Source organism: Dendropsophus ebraccatus, chromosome 6 (assembly GCF_027789765.1).
Source record: "Dendropsophus ebraccatus isolate aDenEbr1 chromosome 6, aDenEbr1.pat, whole genome shotgun sequence".
Taxonomy (NCBI): Eukaryota; Metazoa; Chordata; class Amphibia; order Anura; family Hylidae; genus Dendropsophus; species Dendropsophus ebraccatus.
The window spans coordinates 83,643,338-83,668,880 of record NC_091459.1 but is presented as its reverse complement, the minus strand read 5'-3'; the positions used below and the strand labels follow the sequence as shown (position 1 = coordinate 83,668,880).

The 25,543-nt window shown below is 41.4% G+C and overlaps 1 protein-coding gene across 4 annotated transcripts in view; it reads right to left on the bottom strand.

Moving 5' to 3' along the window:
• IFT80 (intraflagellar transport 80) overlaps positions 1-25,543 on the bottom strand; it is a 98,234-nt gene that overhangs the window by 33,436 nt on the left and 39,255 nt on the right. For 3 of the 4 annotated variants that reach the window (XM_069975266.1, XM_069975265.1, XM_069975264.1), the window contains 4 exons: positions 7,543-7,722; positions 5,671-5,789; positions 2,015-2,089; positions 379-542 (listed from right to left, as the gene is read on the bottom strand). In XM_069975266.1, coding sequence (XP_069831367.1) covers positions 379-542; positions 2,015-2,089; positions 5,671-5,789; positions 7,543-7,722 — 538 coding nt within the window. The remainder of the gene's footprint in view (positions 1-378; positions 543-2,014; positions 2,090-5,670; positions 5,790-7,542; positions 7,723-25,543) is intronic. The other variant, XM_069975268.1, reaches the window with a different exon arrangement.

Below are 25,543 nucleotides of genomic sequence, written 5' to 3'. Positions count from 1 at the left end.
TCACCTCCCACAGGGGGTGACAGGTTCCCTTTAATATAAGATATTAATACATAAGGAAGGTATTAATGGTAGGTAGGCATGTTGAATGAATGGTTGGATGTAATGGTCCATTGACTGATGCAGGGAAACTGAACGTCCATACACGGCACTACCTAGCAGTAACAGCAAGGTTAAAGAAGCTGGGCACCTGGAGAATATAGCAGGTCAATTGTAACAATGAAAAAGTGCGTGTATATAAGAGCGTACATCATTTCAACTAAAGACTAGTATTTGATCCACGGTGCTAATATTACATATTCACTGCAGTTTGTTCGTTCTTTTTTTTTCATCAAAGAAAACGTGACATGGATGCAATCTGTCCTAGAAACTATGACTTACGCTTTTCATCTGTTTTGTCCTTTATAGCAATGGTGTCATTGCTCAAAGACACCGTCTGTGCATTGAAAATGTCTGTTCTCATACCGGGAACTTTAGGAGAGCTGATGAGACGACCTTCGTACGAGTATAAATACAGACTGCCACCATCCACTAGGAGGAAATGCCTGCAAGAACACAAGGAAGGAAGTGACCAAAGAGCAGGTACATAACAGTCAACTATTTGGACATCTTCAAAGAGGCCTTCAGCAAACAATGCAGAGCTAGAGCAGAAGCCCCCAAATCTATGATATATCACCAACTACAAATCTTTGCTTCTTTCCGCAGCGTCATCTGTGCTTGTAGTTAGGCTGAACCCAGAGTTCCTTCACTTTTTTTTGTAGATCAATAAGCTGGATAACATTATTACTGCTGAACTACATGGATGAAACTGCACTGTTAGTATCATGCTTTACAGCATTAAATGCGAGTAATCCAGTCCCTAATACAAGAGGAATGCAGAATGGAATGTCATTCATTTGTTACAAAACACAGAGCATATGGCTGGATGGAAACTGATGCCATAACACAAGCCACGTGCACGCACAAGCATCTGACACTTGGTGCGCACACACACAACATTAATCAATACAAAACCAAATATGCTGTCTTCTTATACTTTATTGAACTATGAAAGGCACTAGAGTATACTGGATTATTAACATATACGTCTACATAAAGACTTATTGAACTTATCATTTGGCAACCTTATAACGTGATTTACTCACCAATATGCCTGTATCTCACAAGAGGACTTTAATGTCTTTATACACCTAGACTAGTGATGTGGACTCTTAGGAAGACTGTGATCTGGTAAGTCTATCCTAAACTGTCTTCTAAATGTTACCATTGGTATGTAAAACAAAAGGAAAGTCAATGGTGCTGTATAAAATAATAATATCTACTTAAATTATTCACAGGAATTTCTTAAAAGGAACCAACGACTAGTCACAGCTCTCTGCCTGTCAATGCACTCTACAGGGATGATTGACAGGCAGAGAGGCAGTGACTGGTGATGGACAGCTCTCCACCTTGCACCCAGATGACTATTTGCCACCCCTCTCCCAGCCTCTCACAAATAAAAAACATTTTTCCCTGATGTAAAGGTTATGCTGCAGACACCGCTGGTATAGTAGGGGATCTGCATACGAGATCCACAGGGTGCAGCTGGCAGCTAAAATCAGCACATTTTTTTCCCGATTGGTTGCCTTTAAGATTTCAAAACAAAACAAAAAAACTTGACTGTGTGATATGTTAAACGTTTTTATTTTAAATAATTTTGTATATCTGCAGGTATTCGCGTATCACACACTGAAATCAAAGCCTGGGCAGGCTTCATAGCAGCTATGCTTCATGCAAGTTTTGGGGTAAATTAGTAAATGTGCTGGGCCACTAAAAACAAAAAAAAAAGTCAAGTACAACTTAAAATAATTGAAAATTATGGTAAAAGTGAAATATGCAACTTGTATAATAGTTATAGGAAATTCCACCTCAACAAGGAGTACTAAAAGGAATATCTCCATATTAGGTGAAAGCACATGTGGTCAGTTTAAAAAAACAAACATTTATGGTACTGAGAATTACACTTAATGTTTTCTACCTCTCGCACTGCAGGATCAAGCTCACAGTTCCTTCTTTGAGGTCAAAGATGAGTGGGGTGTTCCAATTCTTTGTGCTAGGAGGAAAGAAGGACCGTGTTAACATATTTATATATTATACAGAGAAAGTTACTTTGTCTATTTACTTCCTATATGCTCAATGTCTTATGTCTTCTACCTTATGCAGGGAGGTAAAAAAGAAAATACAAAGCCATAGAAAGGCCAGTGTTATACTTGTTGATGTTGAGCTTTAGTTAACTTGATGCTAAATTATTCAGTATTTTATTTTAACCAGAAGGGCAGAATATTGGCCAGTTTTACGTGAAAGTGTTACTTGTGCATTTTTGTAGCCAAATTATACACGCAAGTCCTCCCTTACCACGAATCTGATGGTCCGAACTGACAGCTGTCAGTTTGGGTCATCAGCCTGAAGTCCGTAATACAGACGCAAAAAATGTGCATGCATGTGTTGACACCGTTCGCCCTATGGTAAATCCGGGTAATCAGACACCCCCACTAGACACCAGGGATGGGGCTGTAACGCTATTTGGATGCAACTGTCAGTTATGACAGCTGCATTTAAAGAGTCACTGTCATATTTTGCAGAAATCAATAGTCCAGGCGATTTTAAGAAACATTGTATTTGGGTTTATAAGGCAAATATGCCATTATCTGCATTCAAAAAGCCTCCCAGGCTTCCCCCCCCCCCGCTCTCCTTTTTTCCATTCACTGCAAAATATCAGGAAATTGTGACTTGTTGCATCAGACACAACCTTGTCTGTTCTATAGTGAGGGGAGGGGGGAGGAGGGAGTTAGCCTGCAGCAGAGAGCAGAGAACAAAGGATTACAGAGGTTGGTGACAGCGGTATTCAGAGGTCTGAGAGGTCAGTGCTGACTGTCAGAGGAGATAGCCGGGTGATTAACTGTCGATTAACTCTTTGTTGTGCCTCATCTCTCTCCACCTCTCCCCTCTCCATAAGCAAGCCATGAAGACAGGGGGGAGAGCTTCAAACTTTTTTTTTTTTTCATGAGAAAAATGCATTTTTCGGCTAATAAACCCAATTACAAAGTTTCTTAAAATCGCCTGTACTATTGATTTCAAGAAAAAAATAAATAAATAAAATAAAATAAAAAATTAAACGACAGTGACACTTTAATTAGCCAGTCGTGGCGGCTAATGCGTGCAGTCCCTGGCTGTACATAACAGCTGGGTGCCGCAAGCTGCAGAGAGGGATGGCTCAGGGAACCCTCTCTGTATCCTCTTAACGGTGGCATGACGAGTATACACGTCATGCGTCGTTAAGGGGTAAAATGGGTTAATTAGTGTTTTAACAACTATTTAATATATTTTAATATAAAGACTCTATACTTACCTCTTCACGCTTTTCTGATGTTCTGTTGTGGTGTTTCCAATGTCCATCGTTGACTCACTGACTGCAGCGCTTCTGCGACAAACACATCTCAGGAGCAAAGGCCCTTAGCCAATCACTGACTGAGACGGGAGAGCGCCACAACCATCAATTGGCTAAGCGGGCTGTCACTACCTAGACGAGTTTTTCTCAGAGGTAGAGGCGCTGCAGTCAGCGGATCAACGAGGGACACCAGCAACATGATGTGGAATGCTGAGAGGTAAGCATAGGCTCTTTATCATTTTCTATATCACAACAGCAAGATATTAAAAGTTGTGTAACGCCTGATAACACCTTTAATCTATATCCTCAAAGGAACAGGGGAAACACTTAATGTATCTTTCCTACTTAAAAAAAGACAGTTTCTTTTGAAGGTTTTGGCATCAATGAAACCCATGACTGACTATGACTACTTAGGGTATTCACTGACTGAGCATACAGTATATACAGTGCAGGGATCTTTCCCTTAACTATGGGTCAGGGAAGCAAACAGAAAGGCTGCTGAAACCACCTGTCATGGCCACACCAGCAGATGTCTCTCTTGACCACCAGAGAACCACTATAAACCAGTTTTAGAAACCTTATGGCTAAATCTTACCCTCTTATGTGTGCCCTGACACTCTCCATAAAGCCAGCTGAAAATTGGGTTTGTTTTTTTTAAGGGGGAAGAGGTGTGCTTATAAGGTTGTAAGACTAAAAATGCTCCTATTTGTGTAATACAGAGAATGACTATTCTATAAGTGCCAGACAATTATGATTATTGTTTAGTAACAGGCATGTGGTATCTTCAGCTCTCTGTGCTGCATGTATATACATACTACTCTATAACATATTACTATATGTTACTATATATTTCTACAGATCAGTCCTATGTTGCATATACACTCACCGGCCACTTTATTAGGTACACCATGCTAGTAACGGGTTGGACCCCCTTTTGCCTTCAGAACTGCCTCAATTCTTCGTGGCATAGATTCAACAAGGTGCTGGAAGCATTCCTCAGAGATTTTGGTCCATATTGACATGATGGCATCACACAGTTGCCGCAGATTTGTCGGCTGCACATCCATGATGCGAATCTCCCGTTCCACCACATCCCCAAGGTGCTCTATTGGATTGAGATCTGGTGACTGTGGAGGCCATTTGAGTACAGTGAACTCATTGTCATGTTCAAGCAGAAATTGAGACTCATCAGACTAGGCAACGTTTTTCCAATCTTCTGTCCAATTTTGATGAGCTTGTGCAAATTGTAGCCTCAGTTTCCTGTTCTTAGCTGAAAGGAGTGGCACCCGGTGTGGTCTTCTGCTGCTGTAGCCCATCTGCCTCAAAGTTCGACGTACTGTGCGTTCAGAGATGCTCTTCTGCCTACCTTGGTTATAACGGTTGGCTATTTGAGTCACTGTTGCCTTTCTATCAGCTCGAACCAGTCTGCCCATTCTCCTCTGACCTCTGGCATCAACAAGGCATTTCCGCCCACAGAACTGCCGCTCACTGGATGTTTTTTCTTTTTCGGACCATTCTCTGTAAACCCTAGAGATGGTTGTGTGTGAAAATCCCAGTAGATCAGCAGTTTCTGAAATACTCAGACCAGCCCTTCTGGCACCAACAACCATGCAACGTTCAAAGGCACTCAAATCACCTTTCTTCCCCATACTGATGCTTGGTTTGAACTGCAGGAGATTGTCTTGACCATGTCTACATGCCTAAATGCACTGAGTTGCCGCCATGTGATTGGCTGATTAGAAATTAAGTGGTAACGTGCAGTTGGACAGGTGTACCTAATAAAGTGGCCGGTGAGTGTATTTTAGTGAAGAACATCTTTCGTATCATAAAAATCAACTGTATATGCAGACAGCTAGATGCATAGTGTCCTGTATAAATATGACGTGATTTTCTTTTCTTTCCTGCAGCTGTTCCCAAATGTGTTATCCACAACCATTAAATGTAGACCCAGATCATGAACTAATAACAATGGGGCGGAGGCCACCCTTTCACTTTGTAAACTAGGTGACCACACTTAAAACAGAAACCTACAAAAACAATTACTTGAAATGTTTTTCTTGGAAAACATCCAGATGTTTTGATTCTTCAACTTCTCTGCAATGAAGAATGAATTAGGAGCAACAGTACCACCTGCTTCCTATGACAGCACTTCAACAAAGGATACAAGCCTGGTACAGTGTCGGCTTAAAAGACCTTTGTACCACACATGATTGAAAAGCAATGAATCAAAGGAAGGACTTGCTTACCTAAATACGTAACACTGGAGGGAGGTGGAAACCACTAAATGTCCATACTTCAAAGATGCCTTAATAACTCGGTCACGGAATTCTAGTAAGTCCATAGCATCATTTACTACATTGCGGACCTGAAAAGATCGGAAAGTGTGAGGCTGCAATTAATTTGTAACTACAAAAATATATTAGACGAAGTCTATATAGATTTAGCAAGCTGTGTTGGAGATCTAGTTTGTAAATGACATGAGCAATTTTTTTTCCAACAATATTTTATATACAGATGTATACAATTCCCTACATCAATATTGCAGTTGGAAAGAAGTATACATAAAACTAATTAAATTTAATCCCCAAGCGTGCAGCAGTTAGTCAACTGGGCGGCTCCCTGTCCATGCTTAGTTACAGCTCTCTCCCTGTCAGCATGCTCGTCGGTGATGATTGACAGGGTGTGGCGCAAGTAATGGGCCTCTCTGCCTGTCACTCCTTCCCGCCAAGCACGCTGACAGGGAGAGAGCAGTGACTAGGCACGGACAGGGAGCCGCCCAGATGACAACCTGTTGCACCTCTCCCTGCCACACACTTTTCTCCGGTAAAAAAGTGCTGCTGCAGCCGTGGCCAATACATGCCACAAACTGCACAGGAGCTTTATACAGTGCTGCAGGGAACCAAATCAGTCCAATTGGGCTGATTGTTTCCCCTTAAATAGCTTTAACATTTTTACAAAGTGATGGCAGAGCTTTACATGCTTCTGATATCATGTGAGTTACTGGAGATGAACTAGAGACAGTACATTAACCCCTTTTCATTTTTGGACTTTCGTTTTTTCCTCCTCATGTTTAAAGGGTCATAGCGCTTGGATTTTTTCACCTACAGACCCACAAGAACCTTTTTTTTTTGCGACACCAATTGTACTTTGCAATGAAAAACTTAATTTTTCCACAAAATATGTTGTGAAACCAGAAAAAAAAAATATTTGCATGTTGAAATTGGAAAAATCAAACAATTTGTTTTCACTGTGTTTACGACGTTCGCCCTATAGTAAATTTACGTCCTGGTGCCGATAATGGAGTTCAGAGGGAGGCCGCACAGTGACCCCGCTCTGAACCGTCGCGATCCCAGCTGCTATCTTCAGCCCAGGAACGCGGCAATTACCGGCCACGGTCTGATCGCAATAGATCACTGATCTCATTGATCTATGCAGTAATATATATATATATATATATATATATATATATATATATATATATATATATAAATAACACACATAGATCTTAATGAGAGATCAGTGTAGTACGACTAGAAGTCCCCCAGGGGGACTTCTAGTATGTGTATGTATGTAAATTAATAAAAATAATCCCCCTCCCTAATAAAAGTTTGAATCACCCACCTTTTCCAATTTTATAAAAAAAATAAATAAACATGTTTGGCATCACCGCGTGCGTATTCGCCTGAACTATTAAATTATCTCATGCCATCAAATCCAGAAAAATAGTGACAAAAAGTCGCATATATGCAAACAAGGTACCGATAGACAGTACAGATCATGGCGCAAAAGATGACACCTCACACAGCCCCATAGACCTGAAAAAATAAAAGCGTTATAAGCATGGGAATAGAGCAATTTTAAGGAACATTTATACAATCTACATATTGTAAACGTAGTGATACGATAATATGTCAGTTTTACCCTAAGGCGAACGGCATAAACACAACCTGGGCCTCTAGGTGGAAAAATGCAAGCGCTCTGGCCTTTTAAGCACGAGGAGAACAAAACGAAGGCGCAAAAATGAAAATTTACAAAAGTAAAAAAAAATAAAAAATCAACTGGTCCTTAAGGGTTAACATGGTTATGATTATTAGAGATTTTATGAAATACAGCCCAACCTGCATAGCTCGTCTCTTGGTTAGAGTTACTTCAAAATTCTTCCATTCCCAATGTTGCTCAATAACATGAGCAAAGATAACATGCCCATTTCCGCACGCTCCGGCCACCTGGGTTCCGTCTATCGACCATGTAAGGCTGAAAATACTACCAGTATTTGGTTTTTCCAATGCATAGGACCACTGAAAGAAAAAAAAAATGAACAAAAGGACCCATGAATAAAAAATAAAAAAAAAACAACACACACATTTTTATTTAAATAACATTTGTATCACTTAAATAAAGATGGCGTCAACATTTTCTCCAGAGAAACAGAAAGATGGGGGATAAAGAACTTATAAAACGGTCCATTCTGCCCTTGTATGAGCACACCTGAAGCAGCTGGACATCAGACAACAGATGAGCCAGTGGCAGAGGTCAAGGCTGCTTCAATGAATAAGAATAGGAGATGACACGGCAAATGGTTCAAGTCTGCTAGAGACATTAGCAATATATGCAGAGCTATTAAGATTGATCAGAAGAAAGACGAGGAAAGCTTACCAAATAGAGCTCAGATGCAAAGCTAATTATAACACTCATTAATCAAAAACTGAAAAGGAACTTTATTCAATAAGTAAGACGACAAGAAAAAAAAAATCCATCTGTTTAAAGACAAAATATGTCCAAACGCAAAAGGCTGGACACATCGTTCAGTGCTTCGGGGAAGGAATATTTAATGTGTTTGCCATATTTAGCACCGTAATTTCTTTTGCAGTACATGCGAACCCACAAAATATCAAACTCCTGGGAAGCTTGTCAACTTTGGTAATATAAATATAATGAGGGTAGACAAGTGTAACTGAAAGATTTCCTTGAAACACTGCTAGTTAATATACTTTATTGAGACCGAGAACTAGGACAAATCACTGAATGTTCTATTGTGCATTTCTAGCGAGCTGTAAGCTGCACCAAGGTGAACCTTGTCTGCAAAGTTAAAGAATTACAAAGAACCGGATCCCGTTAGCATAGGTAGCCATGTATTTCTGCTTGAAATGCAATTATTTTATGACATTTATATTAGTAAAAGTATAAATTCTTACAGCAATATAAGGTAGCTGAACCTAGGTAGCTGTTTCTCATACAAACTGCACTGGTGTATTGTTCTTAGGGCTTGGTATAGACTCCCATGTGTCTAGTAGAGGATTTCTATCAAATATGAGAGGAATTATAGGAGCTTAGCACTTGGTACATAATAAATTCTGTGGGAAAACAGACCAGTAATAACTACTGAACGATTCCTATTATGTATTCCCTGGTGTTTTTTAATGATTAGAAATATGACTCGCGTGTAGGGAATGTTTGGCACAACACAAGGAAACTTCCTTCTAATCAGGACCTCTACTATTTATTCAACTGCGCTTGTTCCTACTCTTTTATGCTTTTTAAGAATGAAAGGCTCTATATGATATTACATTACACAATAATGTGGTGTCCCACTAGGGGTGTTACTATTGCATACACCCTTTGCAAACGTGTGTACTTTTTGTGGTCTTATTATGATAAAAGTAGTACTAAAAGTTGACCACTAGATGTTGTTGTATTATGTATTGGTGTATGGAAGCTGCACAGCTGAAGGATCCCAAAGGGTTGTTGTGTTTGTGTGTAACAGAATCTGTAGACCAGTAGGATTTCTGCTATCTTCTTTCCTATCACCCCTACGCTCTTTTTCTATTGCACTTTGTTCACCCAATCACAGTGTCCCATACACACTGTAGAGGAAGTTAGTCTCATGGTTGGGGAAGGAGCAAGAGCTTTTCGTTTGGGACTGTGTGGAGAAAGGGCGCAAGCTGGCTAGCTCTCTACAGCGGTATTGTCCAGGCCCTGGCCCTCTGCCAGATCCCCAAAGTTCAGTCTTAACCAGTGCCCCGCATGGGTAGGACTCAAGACAGCACACTGCTGCTAACCTTCTTACAAGTACCCACACGAAGCACTATACAGTGTTAAACCTCTTAGGAGAGAACTAGCATTCAGACAACCGCAACCCATGCCGCGGATTAGGGGAAGACACAGAGCAGGACAGTATCCACTATAGAGCCAAAAAGCTAGGAACTGACCCCGTTGGAGCAAAGTTGCAGTAAGCCTATGAACTCCATCTTACCGAGCGAGTGTCAGCAGAGAACCCTCAGCATTCCGCTCAACCCAGGTAACAAGGTCTGGGACCTGTGTCACCCATTAGTATGGTTCAGCCAATGCTAGTGGGCATAAGGTGGTGTGAAGACTAGAGTAAAGGTCAATACACAGGCACAGGTGTTTTTCTTCTTCTTCTTTTACAAATATTCTATTGTATCCTCCAACATCCAGGCAGAGCACACTACTACATGGGTTGAGACTCTCACGGCATCCTCCTCTCTGCTACTCTACCTCAGCACAACTCTATCCTACACAGCACTTATCCTACAGATCTGGTTGTCCTATGTTCAATTACTGAAATTTTGTCAAGTGTATATCAAAGATCTTCTGTATTAGATGCTGCAGATTTACAAGTAGTAAACCAACTCAACGTTATCTCAAGAGTCTATGATCATTCATCACCACCTGCACAGCATATACACCACACAACCTTGGGACACTTCCCCTTTCTGTGGGTGGCGGGTCTTACTATCTGGGAGGGTCAGTACACCACTCTGGCTATCCGTGACACTATCCCAAGGGACCCAGTAGCAGCCCAGCAGGACACTGACCACAGAGGAAAAGGGTACAACCGGCCTTACACCTTAAAGGCAGGCATGCCATCACACCTGTGTGCCCTCCAGGCACCGGCATCACATGACAACATAATAAGGTCCGGCTGTAGATAGGTGTAAGGAATATGGACAGCCCTGTCCTTATTCATAAATATGAAAAGTGGTTTTAGGTGTGGTGTGGTTTATATGTATTCGTAAGGTGGATATTTGATAGATTGTGATTGATATTTTATAGATTTAGTCTAATAGCAATAGCCCATAGCTGATGCAAGTTAATCATATGGATATTGGAGTCAGGCCGTCTGTTTACCCTGTGTAAAAGACCAAAAGTCTCTCTGCATGGGGCAATAAGCGTGGAGCTGTAAAGAAGATGGTGGAGTAGATTGTGACTAGAGTGTTGACTTCGCACCTCTGAGGCAGGCTCACTGACTCCATGCCAGCAGGGGGAGGACTCTCTTTGAGGAAAGGAATAGAAATATGAAATCTCCCATAACTTTCTTCAAATAAAACATAGAGCCACAGAACCAATTTCCTAGCGTCTGTTATGATGAGGACATCGTGGGGAGTCCAAACATGGCCTGTCTACCTGTCCTCATCATGCCATAAGGGGTATCTCACCTTCTCAGTGTCCGAGGCATATGATGTTTGATATGCCAGGAATCAGAACGGCGAGATATGAATTATGAAGAAGGGCTGGGGCCCGTACCATTGATATGGTGCCTGGGAAAGTATCTTTTTGATATTCCCAGGTGTGTTCCCTTGAGGGCTGAGGGGGGCAGCTGAAGCTCTGCCCAAAGGGGCGGAGTTACAGATGTCAGGTGACGCCCCTCCAGCCAACCCTTTCAGGTCTTACATAAAAGAGAGACCTAGGGAACATGTAATTGTCACAAAGTTGGGGATCCAATCGAATTGGTTTGTGCACCACTTTCTAAGCCCATATCCCCTGGGAAGGAAGAACCTATAAAACGCATCCTGTGCTAAGTATTAGAACTTTCTTATTTTATCCTTTTTGTTTTCTTTGTTCGCAGTGTCTGTATGTCTTTTTGTAACCATCTTTTTGTAACCAAGTACTGTCCATTTTAATGCATTAAACCTAAAAGTTTGATGGTTTGTCTTGTAGCCTAAACGAACCTAGTTAGCTCCAGGAAGAGTGCATGTGCGGTGTGTGACCGTATAGTGTATGACCGGGTGGCTTACTCTACCGTGTGGGTGTGTCTGCTTGCGGGTGGAACACTCTTGGGGTTCCCTGTCTCCCCAGTAACGTAATAGATAGGGTGGTGGCAGCAAAGTTGGGTATGTATGTTGTGTTTGGGTGTCTAGCAGCGGCTGGAAGGTTACGTGTATGACGACAGCCGGTAGGTCCCAACATAGCAAAGTTCTGTGTGCGTGCTTCGTGGATGTGTGTCTGGCTGCGGTCAGTGGGTCACGTGTATGACAGCGACTGGTGGATCCAGATACAGCGAAGTGTCGTGTTTGTGTTGGCCAACGAGCAGGCAGTGTTCGTGGCCAAGTGGGTGTCTGGTGTCTGGGTGTGCGGAAGGCGGCAGGTGGCGATTTACGCTCGAGTTACGGCCCGGGAGCAGGGCGTAAAGCAGGAGTGCGTGAGGTGAATCGACCTGTAGGGCTAGAGCAACCCAGGGGAATCCAGAGCCCCAAGTTCCTTTGATTCCCTTGTCTTGTCCTTCTCCCCCCCCCTTTTGGTCCTTGTTTTAGATCCTTTCCGCCTGGTGTGGTTAGGATTCCCCTCCCCCTTGTCAGGGCCGGCGCAGGTTGGCGCGCGTGTTCCTGACACTAGGCCATCCACCACCGGAGTGGTGTCACACTACAACACCTTGCAAGTGACCGGTCGCCCCTTCGATATAACACCTCCGGGGGTACACCACAATAACATGAGCAAATAAGAAAAAAAATGAATAAAATATGCTGTGTTATTAAATGCATGAAAGGAACACCTTATACAGTAGTTGTGTGTGTGCAATATAGCAAAATAGAAGTACAAAACTCATATCTTGCCCCGCTCTGAACCACCGTGGTCCCGGGTGCCGCTTGTAGCCCAGGACCGCGGCTATTAGCGGCCACGGTCCGATCACTGTGCCCGCTAATTAAGTATTCAGATGCAGCTGTCAAAGTTGACAGCTGCATCTGAATACTACTTGCAGCATTTCGTTGGTGGGATAGCGGGGGGATGGCTCCCCCGTGACGTTGTCGTGGAGGAGCGATCTCTGTGTCCGGCACCGGCCAGGGTCTGCACCGTAATGGCGCTGATCCTGGCTCGGCACTTGATAGCTTTCGGCTGCAGCAGCCGAGAGCAATACAGTGCCGATCTAATTGATCTATGCATAGATCTCAATGAGAGATCAGTGTACTTATACTAGAAGTCCCCCTTATTATTAATAAAAAGCCCCCTCCCCTAATAAAAGTTTGAATCACCCCCCCTTTTCCCATGTTAAAAATATCGCTGCGTGCATAACTGCCCAAACTATTAATCACATTCCTGATCTCGCATGGTAAATGGCGTAAGCGCAAAAAAATCCCAAAAGTGCAATATTACGCATTTTTGGTCGCATCAAATCCAGAAAAATTGTAATAAAAAGCGATCAAAAAGTCGCAATTGCACAATCAAGGTACTGATAGAAAGTAGGCGCAAAAAATGGCACCTCAGACAGCCCCTTACACCAAAGGATAAAAGCACTATAAGCATGGTAATAGAGCTATTTTAAGGAACATATATTTGTTGACAATGGTTGAATTTTTTAAAAGCCATCAGATAAAATAAAAGTTATACATGTTACATATCGTTGTAATGGTAATGACGAAAAAACGAAAACGCAAAAATTTAAATTGGCCCAGTCCTCTAAGGGTTAAAGGGGTTTTGCTGGCTTATCCACAGGATCCCAAGACCCTGAAGTGCTGTAAGCTGGAATGCCTCCTCGCTCCCTTTCCCTGCCCTGTCCCATCTTGACTCACAGTCAGCATCAGCAGAAAGCAGAGTTCCAAGCAGGGTCAGGTATGGAAGGGGAAGCAAGGAGGTAGTCCTTTCGATTGTAGTTTATTTATACAATATATATAGGGGACAGGCTATAGGTGGCTTTTACTAGAATTCTGTCTAAATAGTTTATTTTATTTTACACATCGTGCCCACATTAGGTCATAAAAGTACTTTGGAGCGCATTTTAACATCAAGGGTCCATTCACACGTACAGGATCTGCAGCAGATTTGAGGTCACGTGTAGTGTTGAGCGAACTTTAGAAAAGTTTAGAAGTTTGCTCAAGACTAGTCACAGGTTTGATGCCGCATTTAATCATTTAGTTACATTGATATCTGCAGCTTCAAATCTATGAAGGATAATATATTAGCCTCAGATAGGTGGGAAATACAGCTTCATAATTTTTAATGCAGCGCTGATCTGGGCCTGCAAAGAACTAGCAGCTTCTTTGTCTTCTGCTATCCACTATCAAAAACGGAAGCAGAAATCATGGCTTCAAAGTCATGTGAACCAGTTGGACATTTTAAGACCTATGGTGGTCAACTGAAAACTGTCCAATTAAAAAACGTCCTCTTACCTGTAGCTACCAATCATGGCCCAGATGAGCACTACTCAAAATTATTGGTGGCTGTGGGCAACAAAGGAACTCTATATTAACCTCCGCTATTGTATTTATAGTTCTAAATTATATCATGTTATATTTGTGGGCGTCCTGTTTTTTTTTCTCTACCTACCATAGCTTTGACAGATAAGTAATTGTAAACCTTATTTATTAACCTCTGCACAACGCTGACCGTAAAATGCATCTGAAAGTAATTAGTATAGGCAGCGCAGATGAAGTGTGCTCTGAAGCTCTGAATGCACATAACAAGCTTTCCTAACTGATGCAAACCTCAAACTGACAGCAAAAGCTTTAGATAAAAAAATATTTAACAGAAACAGCTAAATTATTTCGACAGACCACGGTCACATGGAACGTGCACAGGTATTTCATCATGTTACAGCTCTCAAAAGCAAATGAGGCTTAGCTTTTATTTTATGAAACAAATGATTTATGCACATTTCAGTTTCTTGGACGTACAGGCTGTAAAATGTGTAATAGCCTCATGTTTTCAATGTGGAATTTCAGAACTTACATAGGTGGATATAGGGGAAGCCCAAATCAGTCTATGAACATACCTGAATTCAATAGAGAATTCCATCCTAAGACCATGGATAAGTCCTGGGTATGTACGCAGATAGTTATACACATGTGGAAAGTAATGGTCAATAGAGCGATTTAGGCCCTGTTCTAAATTGTTTTCTACAAAACTAGGACTGCATTTGAAACAGAGGAAAGTATAAATGGAAAACATCTTAGTATTTTTATGTGGGTCTGAGAGGGTAATGTGTCTCCCTCAGGAGACTGCCGAGCTGATGTAGGGAGCTATATAGGCTATGTAATGCTCAAATACCTGTTTCGGATAAAGGATGAAAAAATGCACCAAATTTGGTGAGTAGGTTTTAAAAAAGGTAACTTTTTTTTTTATAAATCAAAGCATAATGGGGGAGATTTATCAAAGGGTGTAAAATTTAGACTGCTGCAAACTGCCCACAGCAACCAATCACAGCTTAATTTCCAGCTCTGGTGAAAGGAAAGATAAGCTGTGATTGGTTGCTGTGGGCAGTTTGCACCAGTCTAAATTTTACACCCTTTGATAAATCTCCCCCAATATGTTTGTTTTAGGCTTTAGGGCCCGTTCACACTTGGAAACGGTGCAGAAATTCTGTGCAGAACCCCCCCACACTCGCTGACTCAGCGTTGAATCCTGCCTTCTATCTGTTTGAATGGGAGGGCTCTCCGCCCCTCTCCGCTCAGTGAACTGACATGTCCTATGGGCCTAATACCAGAGAAAGGTTGGCATTTACATGTAACTGCACAAGAACATCTATGAGGAAGTACAGTGGTACCTTGGTTTGAGAGTAACTTGGATTGAGAGCATTTTGCAAGAAGAGCTCACAATTTTTCAAAATTATGACTTGGTTTACGAGCATTGCTTTGGTTTAAGAGCTCCCTGTACTGAGGGGGAGCGGTGGAGGGGTATGGTCTGCATAGTGGGGTCTACAGCACTGTACACTGACCCAGGAAGTCTCCCTCACCTTTCAAATCATAGCAGATCCACTCAAGCTGGGGCTTGCATAAGGGGACAGGACTGTGGAAGTAATCTCTTCATAGCTGTAACCCCTCCTTGCCCGGACAGAGATTGCTGCTATACTGTGCCCACATCTGCCCTGCTCATTCCTTCATGCTCCCTGCTGTCTGTCTGCCCTTGTGTTTTCCACCCTCTCCATTCCTGCTATAATATGCCTGCACTTACACTCAGCTACACACACTGCTGCTAATGTGCCTGCATTCACACTGCTGTATAGAAAAGTTTCTGTCACTGTCCTCCGGCACAGTTCTGTGATTCTCACTTGCTGGTACCTACAAACTGCTGATACTCCACATGCTGATTGCTATACTGTACAGTAACTTATAATATTTGTTTCATTTGTTTTACATGTTATTTAGAATAAAAAAAATGATTATTTTTGGAGTGTGGAACCAACTGTCTGCATTTCAGTGATTTCTTATAGGAAAATTTACTTTAGTTTAAGAGTGGATTTGGATTACAAGCATGGTTCTAAAACAAATTATGCTCCTAATCCAAGGCACCACTGTATATTAAAGATGAGTATCCCACTACTTTGTGTGCAACAAAGTTTACTGCCACTATATGGAGGGCAATATATTTGGGGTCTCTTCTAGTGTTCATATAGCAGATACAGTACATTATCTTATTTGAAACTACTACAGACCTGAACATAAGCAGCACATGCGGCTTGGGACACCAGGGGCCAAGCATGATATATTCCAATAATCAGTAGATCCGAATCTTAGAAAAACCAGGGATTGAACACTGTTAGCATGAAACACATGAAACTGAAGAGCTGTGGTATGAGCTCAAGATCATAAAATAAATTGGTTTGTTTTAGTATCATTCTTAAATTCCCTAAAAGCACAAGGGTGTATGCCACGCAGGCAAGGTGGATCATCTATCTTGATCTTGTTAACTCATAAAAGATGTTACTGACCGAAGCTGGGAAAGGAGGTTAAAAAGTTGCCACCTGGGAATTTTTTTTTTTTTTTACATTCACCTGATCCATGAAGATTCCTATTTCCAACAGGGCTTGTAAAAAGCCCAGGAATTTAACATATTGCTTTTAGCAGTGTTTCAGTGGCCATGTAAATCATAATGTGGCTGGATTCTATTGTAAAGACACATGGACTGCTGCCAATAAAATCAACCAGACAATATAAAAACCTGCTGAAGAAGCTATTTAAGGCATGAACACAAACAAAATACTTCTGACCAGAGAGCTGAGAGTAACACACAATATAATGGATCATTTTGATGTATTTTTGGTTATTAATGATTCTTTGTACATCTGTGACTTAATTCACACGTCATTTAAAGTGTATTCATTGTAGGGATAAAAAGGAGCAGCTGTAACAGCAACGTGGGAGGTGGGAACTGTTATCGATTATATTTTTACCACCAATAAAAAGGGCAATAATACTAAAACCTGTTGCTGTAATAACTCAAAACTAATAAATTATTACCTACATCAGAGTATTACATTTAAAACAAGGCAAAAATATGATCTAAGTATCACTAAGTTCATTTCAAGTATATTTGGATGCTTTATTTATAACAGTCATTGACCTTAAAGGGGTTATCCAACCTTTCAAAACGGAGGTGAAGATCTGATTTCTGGCACTCTCGACGATCAGCTGTTTGAAGTTGCGTCCATCCGAGCATTGCAGCATACTCAGTGTTTATATCAGCTGCAGGCTGTTTCATACTTTGCACATGTCGTACTACTTCTAGCAGTGGTTCAACATAATGCAGTGCTAGTCAGTGAGCAAAGACAAGCGGAAATAAAGGGGCAGAGTGGGCAGCCAAGGGCTGCTGTCTATAGTTTTAGAGATTGTGGGGATCTCAGCACCCGAACCCCCATCAGTCATAACATTTGTCATGTCAAAAGTTTTTTCTTTAATGAGACTGATACCATTTAAGTGAACAGGCCATATCTTACACTGTCACCACAAATACCATGGATTTGCAACCTGCAGCCAATGGAAATACTGAAGAGGCTTTCAAACATGCACAAGTGCCGCAGTTTGAGGATCTGACTACGAGCATGTTAGATTCCAATGCTCGCTTTAATCGCACATGGTTTGCACAGATGCAATTTCAAGACACTGACATGTATAATGACCTTCTTCGAACTCCACCGGTAACATAAATATGTTTCTGCTAGTGGCTGTCTGTAATACTCTTCGGCATTTCACCTCAGACATTCTTCCCCTCTCCTTATCTCTTCTCTTTTTTCCACTTCCCATCTTTTCTGTTTATTTGTGTCCCTGTTTTTCCCCCCATTATTGGTTGTATAGCTATATATATATATATATATATATATATATATATATATATATATATATTTTTTTTTTTTTTTTTTTTTTTTAGTCCTTTGTCTTCTCTTTTGTCCTGTCAGAATCGGTCTTTCCAGGCTTATGCTCGGACTATCTTAAAAACCGGGGGTCCTGTGAAGTGGTGACTCCTACTCTGACACTATGCGTTTTTGATCCATTTGTATGTTTCTGATCTTTGTATATGATATGTGCCTTGACATTGTTCATTGTTATTATTTGCATATTGCTTAATATTGTTCTTTATTTTGTATGGTGTTGGCGTTGTTGCCACATCATTGTGCTCACACTCTTTTTTATAAATAAAGAATAAAAAAAAAAAAAAAGGTGCTGCAGTTTCTCCCAACAGATGATCATGAATCAGATGCCTGCCAATCTAATACTGACAGCCTATCGCGAGGCATTTAAAAAGAGAAGACCAAAAGGGGGAAAAAAAGTAAGGAAGGCAGGATTTAATATAACACCTTTCCCAGATTAAATTTACACAACCTATTAAACAGCCTGACCAACATTTTGAGATACAGAAATGAGTACTCATCTATTTTTCTGTACCGCTGCTCTCAAACTTCTGCCAGCTGCCCTTGCAAACAGACTGCAGATACACTAAAAGTTTGGAACCCCTGAGAAATGTCTTTGTTTTCCCTATTGTCTTCAATTAAAATGACAGTAAATTTGTCAGAAAAACAGACTATGCATCCTTCGTGTTGTAAATTATTAATATAGGTGAAAATCTTTAATTGAGTATATCCGTAGACATACAAAGGGCCAATTTCAGCAACCATCGCTCCCGTGTTCCAATGGCTCATTGTGTTAGCTAATCCTAAATTATGTTAAAAGGCAAGTTCATCATTAGAAAAGCCTTGTACAATTATGTAAGCCAAGCTGAAAATTGTTCTTCTGTTTAACCCGGGAGCAAGAAAAATAGCCTTCTTTGGGCTGCTTGAGTGAGTATCTCGAGCATCTGCATTTGGGAGATTGAATGTGGTCTAAAAATGGCTAGAAAGAAAGAGCGTTCTTTTAAAGCATGTCTGTCTATTGTAATCTGAGAAATAAAGGCAAATACATGTGACAAATTCACAAGATACTGAAGACATCTCACAACGTTGTGTACTGTACTGTCACAAAACAGCACAAACTAGCAAAAAAAGCAAAGTGGGAGCCCGAGTGCAGGAAGGTAAACACTTCAGAGGTTCTCGTCTGGTAGGTCCTTAGCTGGCAGCAAATTAAATTCTATCAACAAAACATTGGGCTTATCTTTACCGGTGACGGAGTTTTTAGAAGAAAAGCAAACAAGTCTTAGACTGCCCAATAAATTGAAAAGATTAAAATGGATAAAACTGCAGACACTGACCGTTAAATGATTGTAAAAGGTATTATGGAAGGAAAACTCAAAAAGCAGAGGTGTTCGGGTCACAAAAAAAAAAAAACTGTGAGGCTCAAAACTGATGAAAACATGTTTGCTTGGCGCACCTGTCAAGCATGGTGGCAGAAATGTGATGGCCTGGGGATGGGAAATTTCTAAATAGTAAAGGACCTGTGGTATCCGCAAAAAGAACTGTGCTGTCATCATCCACAGAGCTGGGCACCACTGCTCCACGGAACCGGGCATCTTTTTGTTCCATCAATGCGCGCCCGCATCAGAACTCTACACAGCACACAATAGAGCGAGCGGCCGGAGCCGTTCGTTCTATTGTGTGAACGGGCAGGGACTGAATAGCGGCCGCAGAAAACTGACATGTCAGTTGTTTGCTGCGCCGCTAGGGATCCCGGCCAGAGCGTATACTATGTGTATACGCTCTGGCCGGGATTCCATAGGCAGTAATTTAACATATTTTCATATAAATCACGGCCGTTATACAACAGCCGTGGTTTTGCGAAAATATACGTTGTGTGAACATAGCCTAAGGCTGGGTTCACACTATGTATATTTGAGGCTGTATTTGTGAGGCTGTATAGCAACCAAAACCAGGAGTGGATTGAAAACACAGAAAGGCTATGTTCACATAATGTTGTAATTGAGTGGATGGCCATCATTTAATGGCAAATTTTTGCTGTTATTTTAAAACAACGGCTGTTATATTGAAATAATGGCAGTTATTTACCGTTATATGACGGCCATCCACTCAATTTCAACATTATGTGAACAGATCCTTTCTGTGTTTTCAATCCACTCCTGGTTTTGGTTGCTATGAGGACCTGACTTGAGGACCAAATACTGCCTGAAATATACAGTGTGTGAACCCAGCCTAAGGGTGCGTTCACATGTACAGGATCTGCAGTAAATTTGATGGCGCCAATTTGAATCTGCAGCAGATTTGATGGCCCAGATTAGATTCAAAGCAAATCTGCGCCATCAAATCTGCTGCAGATCTGTACGTGTGAAGGCACCCTTAATGTATAATACAGACATGGTGTGAGTAGTGCCTGCACAATGCATCACTTGAGCACTTAGTGGGCATACTGTATGTAATCTGGTGCAGCACAATACACGGCCAGGAGCTACTGAGCGCTTTCAACAGTACGAATCCCACATACTTGCTAGAGTTTGTGTTCTTTTGTCAAGTTTCACCCGAGGTCTTTGTTTTTGTTTTCTTTTCTAGCACACTAGGAGGGGGAATATGTATGTAATAGAATTAAGTTGTTTAATGAGGGACATATGCAGGTGAAGGGTTAATGACATGAGCAGTTTAGAGATGAATCCTGGGGGAGCACTTTGCTGAATCAGCTCCATTACATCAGGTACTTTACAAATGTCTGTGTTGACCAGAAACCTTGTTCTGGTTCTCTTCACATAGTAATCACCGTAGTGGCATGTGACTCATTCCTCCTCAGCCCCCAATCCCCGGTCCACTCCTAGAAGTCCTAAACCTTAGCCACTGTTTACATTGGTGTCAGGAGGGGAAAGACAGGCATGAGGGAGCGAGATTCGGAGTCTACCTTTGTAAACTTGTATAGCTGGCGGTTTAGAAATGGAGCAGCTGGCTTTAGTTAAATCTCATTCTGTGCGTTGGCCTTGCTGTAGCATATATCACCCAGTGTATAAGGGTTGCCTCCTTAGTGTTGACACAAAGATTTTACACTTGGTTTTCTCAAGTGCTTTCAGATATTGGCTGTCAATGCTTCAAAGATCTTAGAAAGCAAATGAACATTTTGGAGCTTAAAAAACGGTATAAATCAAGGTAACCTGCCATCCACTACTAAAGGGGGATACTAGTTCTGACCCCTGTTATGTTATTCTTGGATATGGTAGAGACTAATACACCACTAATTAACACAGCAATAACCAGTGAATCTAGACAACGGTCTAGCACACTAGGGAAATGAATATCTATGTAATTGAATGAAATAATTTCACATCAAATGGCTTTGGATTTTCCGGTGGGGCAAAGTGAAGTGAATACTGTGACAGGATTTATCAGGGTAACCAAAAACATCTATTGAAAACTAGTAATTTCTGATTGCCAGTTTTTAAATCAACCGTCAATCTCAGAAAGTTATATAGATTTGTAAATTACTGTGTGTATTCTTTCCAGTGTGACATGGTGCTCTCTGCTGCCACCTCTGTCCATGACAGAAACTGTCCAGAGCAGTATGAAATCCCCATAGAGAACCTCTCCAGCCTTGGACAGTTCATGTCACCGCGGCAGTGACAGTGGCATTTATTACAGACAGGCTACAAACCATTTTATACAGACAGGCTATTATGCCATCTATTTAAAGTAGTATGATATATATGTTAAACAGAGCCATAATGGTCTATGGGTGATAAATGCCACTCAATGACGTGTCACAGGCATTAATCACCCATCAGGTATATCGTTTTAAAGTGACACTGTCACCCCCTATTTGCATTCTGACTGCTCTCCACAGGTGTAAAGGGTAAATGTTACAGCTTTCATTACTTATTTTATATCACACCTCATGGTGCTTGTTCTGGTAAAAAGTTGTTTTTATCACCTGTGGATTGGTATATGTGGGTGGGGCCTCGCGGCCTATGTGCCACATCACTCGACCCCTAGCACCACTTAGCCCCGTGACGTCATCGCCGCATAGGCCCCACCCCCTCAACGGCCATTGGTGTGGAACAATCAAGGGGGTGGGGCCTACAGCTTTAGGCTGGCCCTTTCAATGGCTGCTGAGGGGGCCGGGCCTATGTGGCAATGACGTCACGGATTGGGGCGGGGCTAAGTGTCACTAGGGGCGGAGCAATGTGGCACAAAGGCAGCAAGGCCCTGCCCACATATACCAAAACACAACTTTTTACCAGAACAAGCACCATGAGGTGTGATATAAAATAAGTAATGAATGCTGTAACATTTACCCTTTACACCTGTGGAGAGCAGTCAAAATGCAAATAGGGGGTGACAGTGTCACTAAGTTTTCTACATGAATGGATCAGCGCTGGAGCGGGGAATGCCAGTGCCGCCGACTTTTTTTTTTTTGAACCAGCGCCTGGTTCCCAAGCACCATTCCAGTCCACTATTCCGGCCCGGCATGAAGTACTGGGGACAGGTCCGCTGGCCCCCAGTGTGACAAAACCGCCTCCCCTCTGTAACGCAGCTCCATTGATTCTAATGGAGCCATGTCACAGGGGGGAGATCGTCACACTGGGGGGCCAGCGGGTCTGCCCCCTAGCTTTTTGCCAGGCATCCCAGCACAGAGCTGATCCATTCATGTTAAAAACTTAAAGCAATGTACCTGATGGTAAATTCGCTTTAAGGCATCCGTTCTATATATCAAGAAAAGCTTATGAAGTATACATTTCACAGATGCTTGTGATGAACTACATACAGTTCCAGACATGTTTAGCATGTGCATGGGGAACTTTCCTGGTGTGCATGCAGGTCATTGACTTAGAGTGAACACAGTCTAAGATGAACATATTATTAGAACCTGGGGTCAACTGCCGTATATCATAACATCAGACGTTGTTGTGCAAACAACGGCTCTTATTTCTTAAATAATGGCCGTTGTTTACACAACGGCTGTAGTTCTGAAATACGGCCGTTGTTTTTACCTAGTATGAACTTAGCCTATAAATGCATTTACATAAATTACAGAATTCCGACACTCAAGCATTGCTATGAAGAAGGTTGTGTGAATAAACACAACCTTCTTCATTGCAATACCGGAGTGCTGGTATTGTTTCTTCTCGAATTGGTCTATTGTTACCTGGGCACCTCGGCCTGCTGGAGTGCCGATTGACTGTAGCTGGCAGGAATAATATATTCCGTATTTTATATTTACATACATATATGGTTTCAGATTTTAGCACTTTTATAGTACCTAGAAGTGACAGTCACAAGACTTTGAAAAAAAAAACACATGTACTAGGTTAGTAGGGAAAATGATGAAGAGGTACTAGATAATACAACAGACCACAAAATGCTAGGGTTTTGTACTGCATGACTGTATGTATCCTGAAATTGTATAGAAAACATTATATTATTTCCTTCAAAATAAAAATATTTGTTATATAAATAAATAAATGTGTGTGTATATATATCTATACACACACACACACACACACACACACACAGTGTCCGTTTACTATATACTATATTTTAAAATTAATTTAAAAAAAATGAATTTACTACAAATTATTCCTAGCATTGAGCTTTCATTCACAAAATGTGGATATACAATGAGCTTATCAACTGTAGATACAGTTACGTCCCAAGACTAATCAAGAGGTGCACAGGCTGAGGGGGTCAGGACCCCAAGTGTGGTCCCCTGATTATTGCATATGCAATAGTTTCGATTGCAGCAGCCAGTTTGGGAGTTGGTCATGGAACAATTACACATTGACGCGTGCAGTAATAGAACAACAGAACAATGATGCAGAGTCCCATCTAAAAAAGCTTGGGGATCACTGGTTTGTAAAGATAAGGCATTGATTTAAAATACAGGTGCCGAACAAAAGCTGCTTTACAAAACTAAGGGAGTGATCTAATAATGAAGCTTAGAAATTAAATGGGCCCTGTTGTTTCAAACAACCTCCCAACATATTTGTGAACCACTTAATTCCCAAAAATTACCACCCCACCTCCAAAGGGGAAAAAAAAAGTTTTTTGCCTCTAGGTGTCTCTCTTCCCTACCATCTGCTTTTCCCTGCTTTTGTGTAGGCTTGATCTGTCTTGGAGCAACAAAGATGGGGGATGAGGCTTAGCGATTGTTATGTACAAGAAAGGGGTGTCCTAACAATCTGTGAGCCTATCTACAAGCACATCTTCTGGGCATAGATTTTTTTTTTATTGTCAAAACTGTAAACACATCACAGCTTGGTCACATAAAACACACTTCTGTGCTGTCTTTGCTTTTACTCAAGGTACTGTCAATCTGAAAGCTGATCTCCCTGCTCCAGAGTCTCAGCAGTTTGACCTTAAAGGGGTTTCTACTGAATCATTTTTTCCCATTTCTTTCAGAAAGTTATATAACTTTGTAACATAACTTTACTAAAGAAAATGCATATAAAAATTAGAATAGGCATTACTACTGGGGAAGCAGCCTGTGTTACCTGCGCTGCAGCAGTGAGTGTTGACTGACAGTTATCTGTGCAAAATTTTTTCGGCTGCAGAACTACAGAAACAGGCTGCTTTCTCAACTGTAAGGCTATGTTCACACTACGTAAAAGTATGGCCGTTGTTGCCATAGGCAACAACGGCTGTACTTTGTAAGGTGTGAAACATTACCTTATCTGCTATGGGATCCCGGCCGGAGCATATACACATAGTATAAGATCCGGCCGGGATCATCATCCGGATGATCTTTGCAGAGACTGGCCAGGTCACGGAACGGCCGGTCTCTCACGTAGTGTGAACATAGCCTAAGAATAATAAATAGAAAAAATTAGATTCTCTTTAACAAAGTTAGATACCAAAGATACTTCATTTATAACCATAAAAACTTTTTTTAAGAAATAATTTTTTGCATGTCACCATATTCTGAGAGCTATAACTTTTGGCACAACTCCTAAAGAAAGCCTGTAAGCCCCGATATCTTTCAACCATAATGAATGACAACTTCATTCTATGGGTTTGGATTAAAAAAAAAAAAAAAAAAATGTGTGGGGAGAAGGACCCACTTGCTTTCTCTAGGAGTCCCACAAGTTAATCTTTTTGGAAGAAAATACTGAATCAAATTCTAGAACATTTTACACAGTCAAGTCCACCGGCTAATATTATGACCACGGCTAATATCCAGAGTAACTGCCATGTACAAAACGGACAGCAGCTAGAGGGGCTGTGAGAAACTCAATAAGGTCCTGTTACGATATCAAGGGTATTTGGAGCCATACTGACTGCAGTGCATCCCACAGCTGCAGGGTAAAGAATCCATAGAACAAACACGACCATCAAGATGGTCACGCAAATGGTCAATTGGGTTCAAGTCTGGGGAATAAGAGGGCCAGGTAATACTTGGAAGTCTTGGTTCCAAACAATGTTGAATATTTCTAGCTATGTAAGATGTCTCCAGATCTCATCTGCCTCAAGGAAGAAAATCAGCATGTATGGGTGTACACAGTCTCCAAGAATGAATTCAAGTCGCATGATAGTGCCTTCCACATAGATAAGTAGGGCCCAGAGCATGCCACAAAAGCTGCTGATGGCAGAATTATGGTTTGTGTTTTTCCAGCAATGGATGTAGGGAGTGTGTTCTCTGAGGTTATTCATCTGACAAGCCAGCATCCATACGTTTGATAAAGTTCATTTTGGTGCTATTCCAGCTCACGACACATTGAATTCTTTATGTTGCCGACATTGAAAGTAGGAAGTGGACA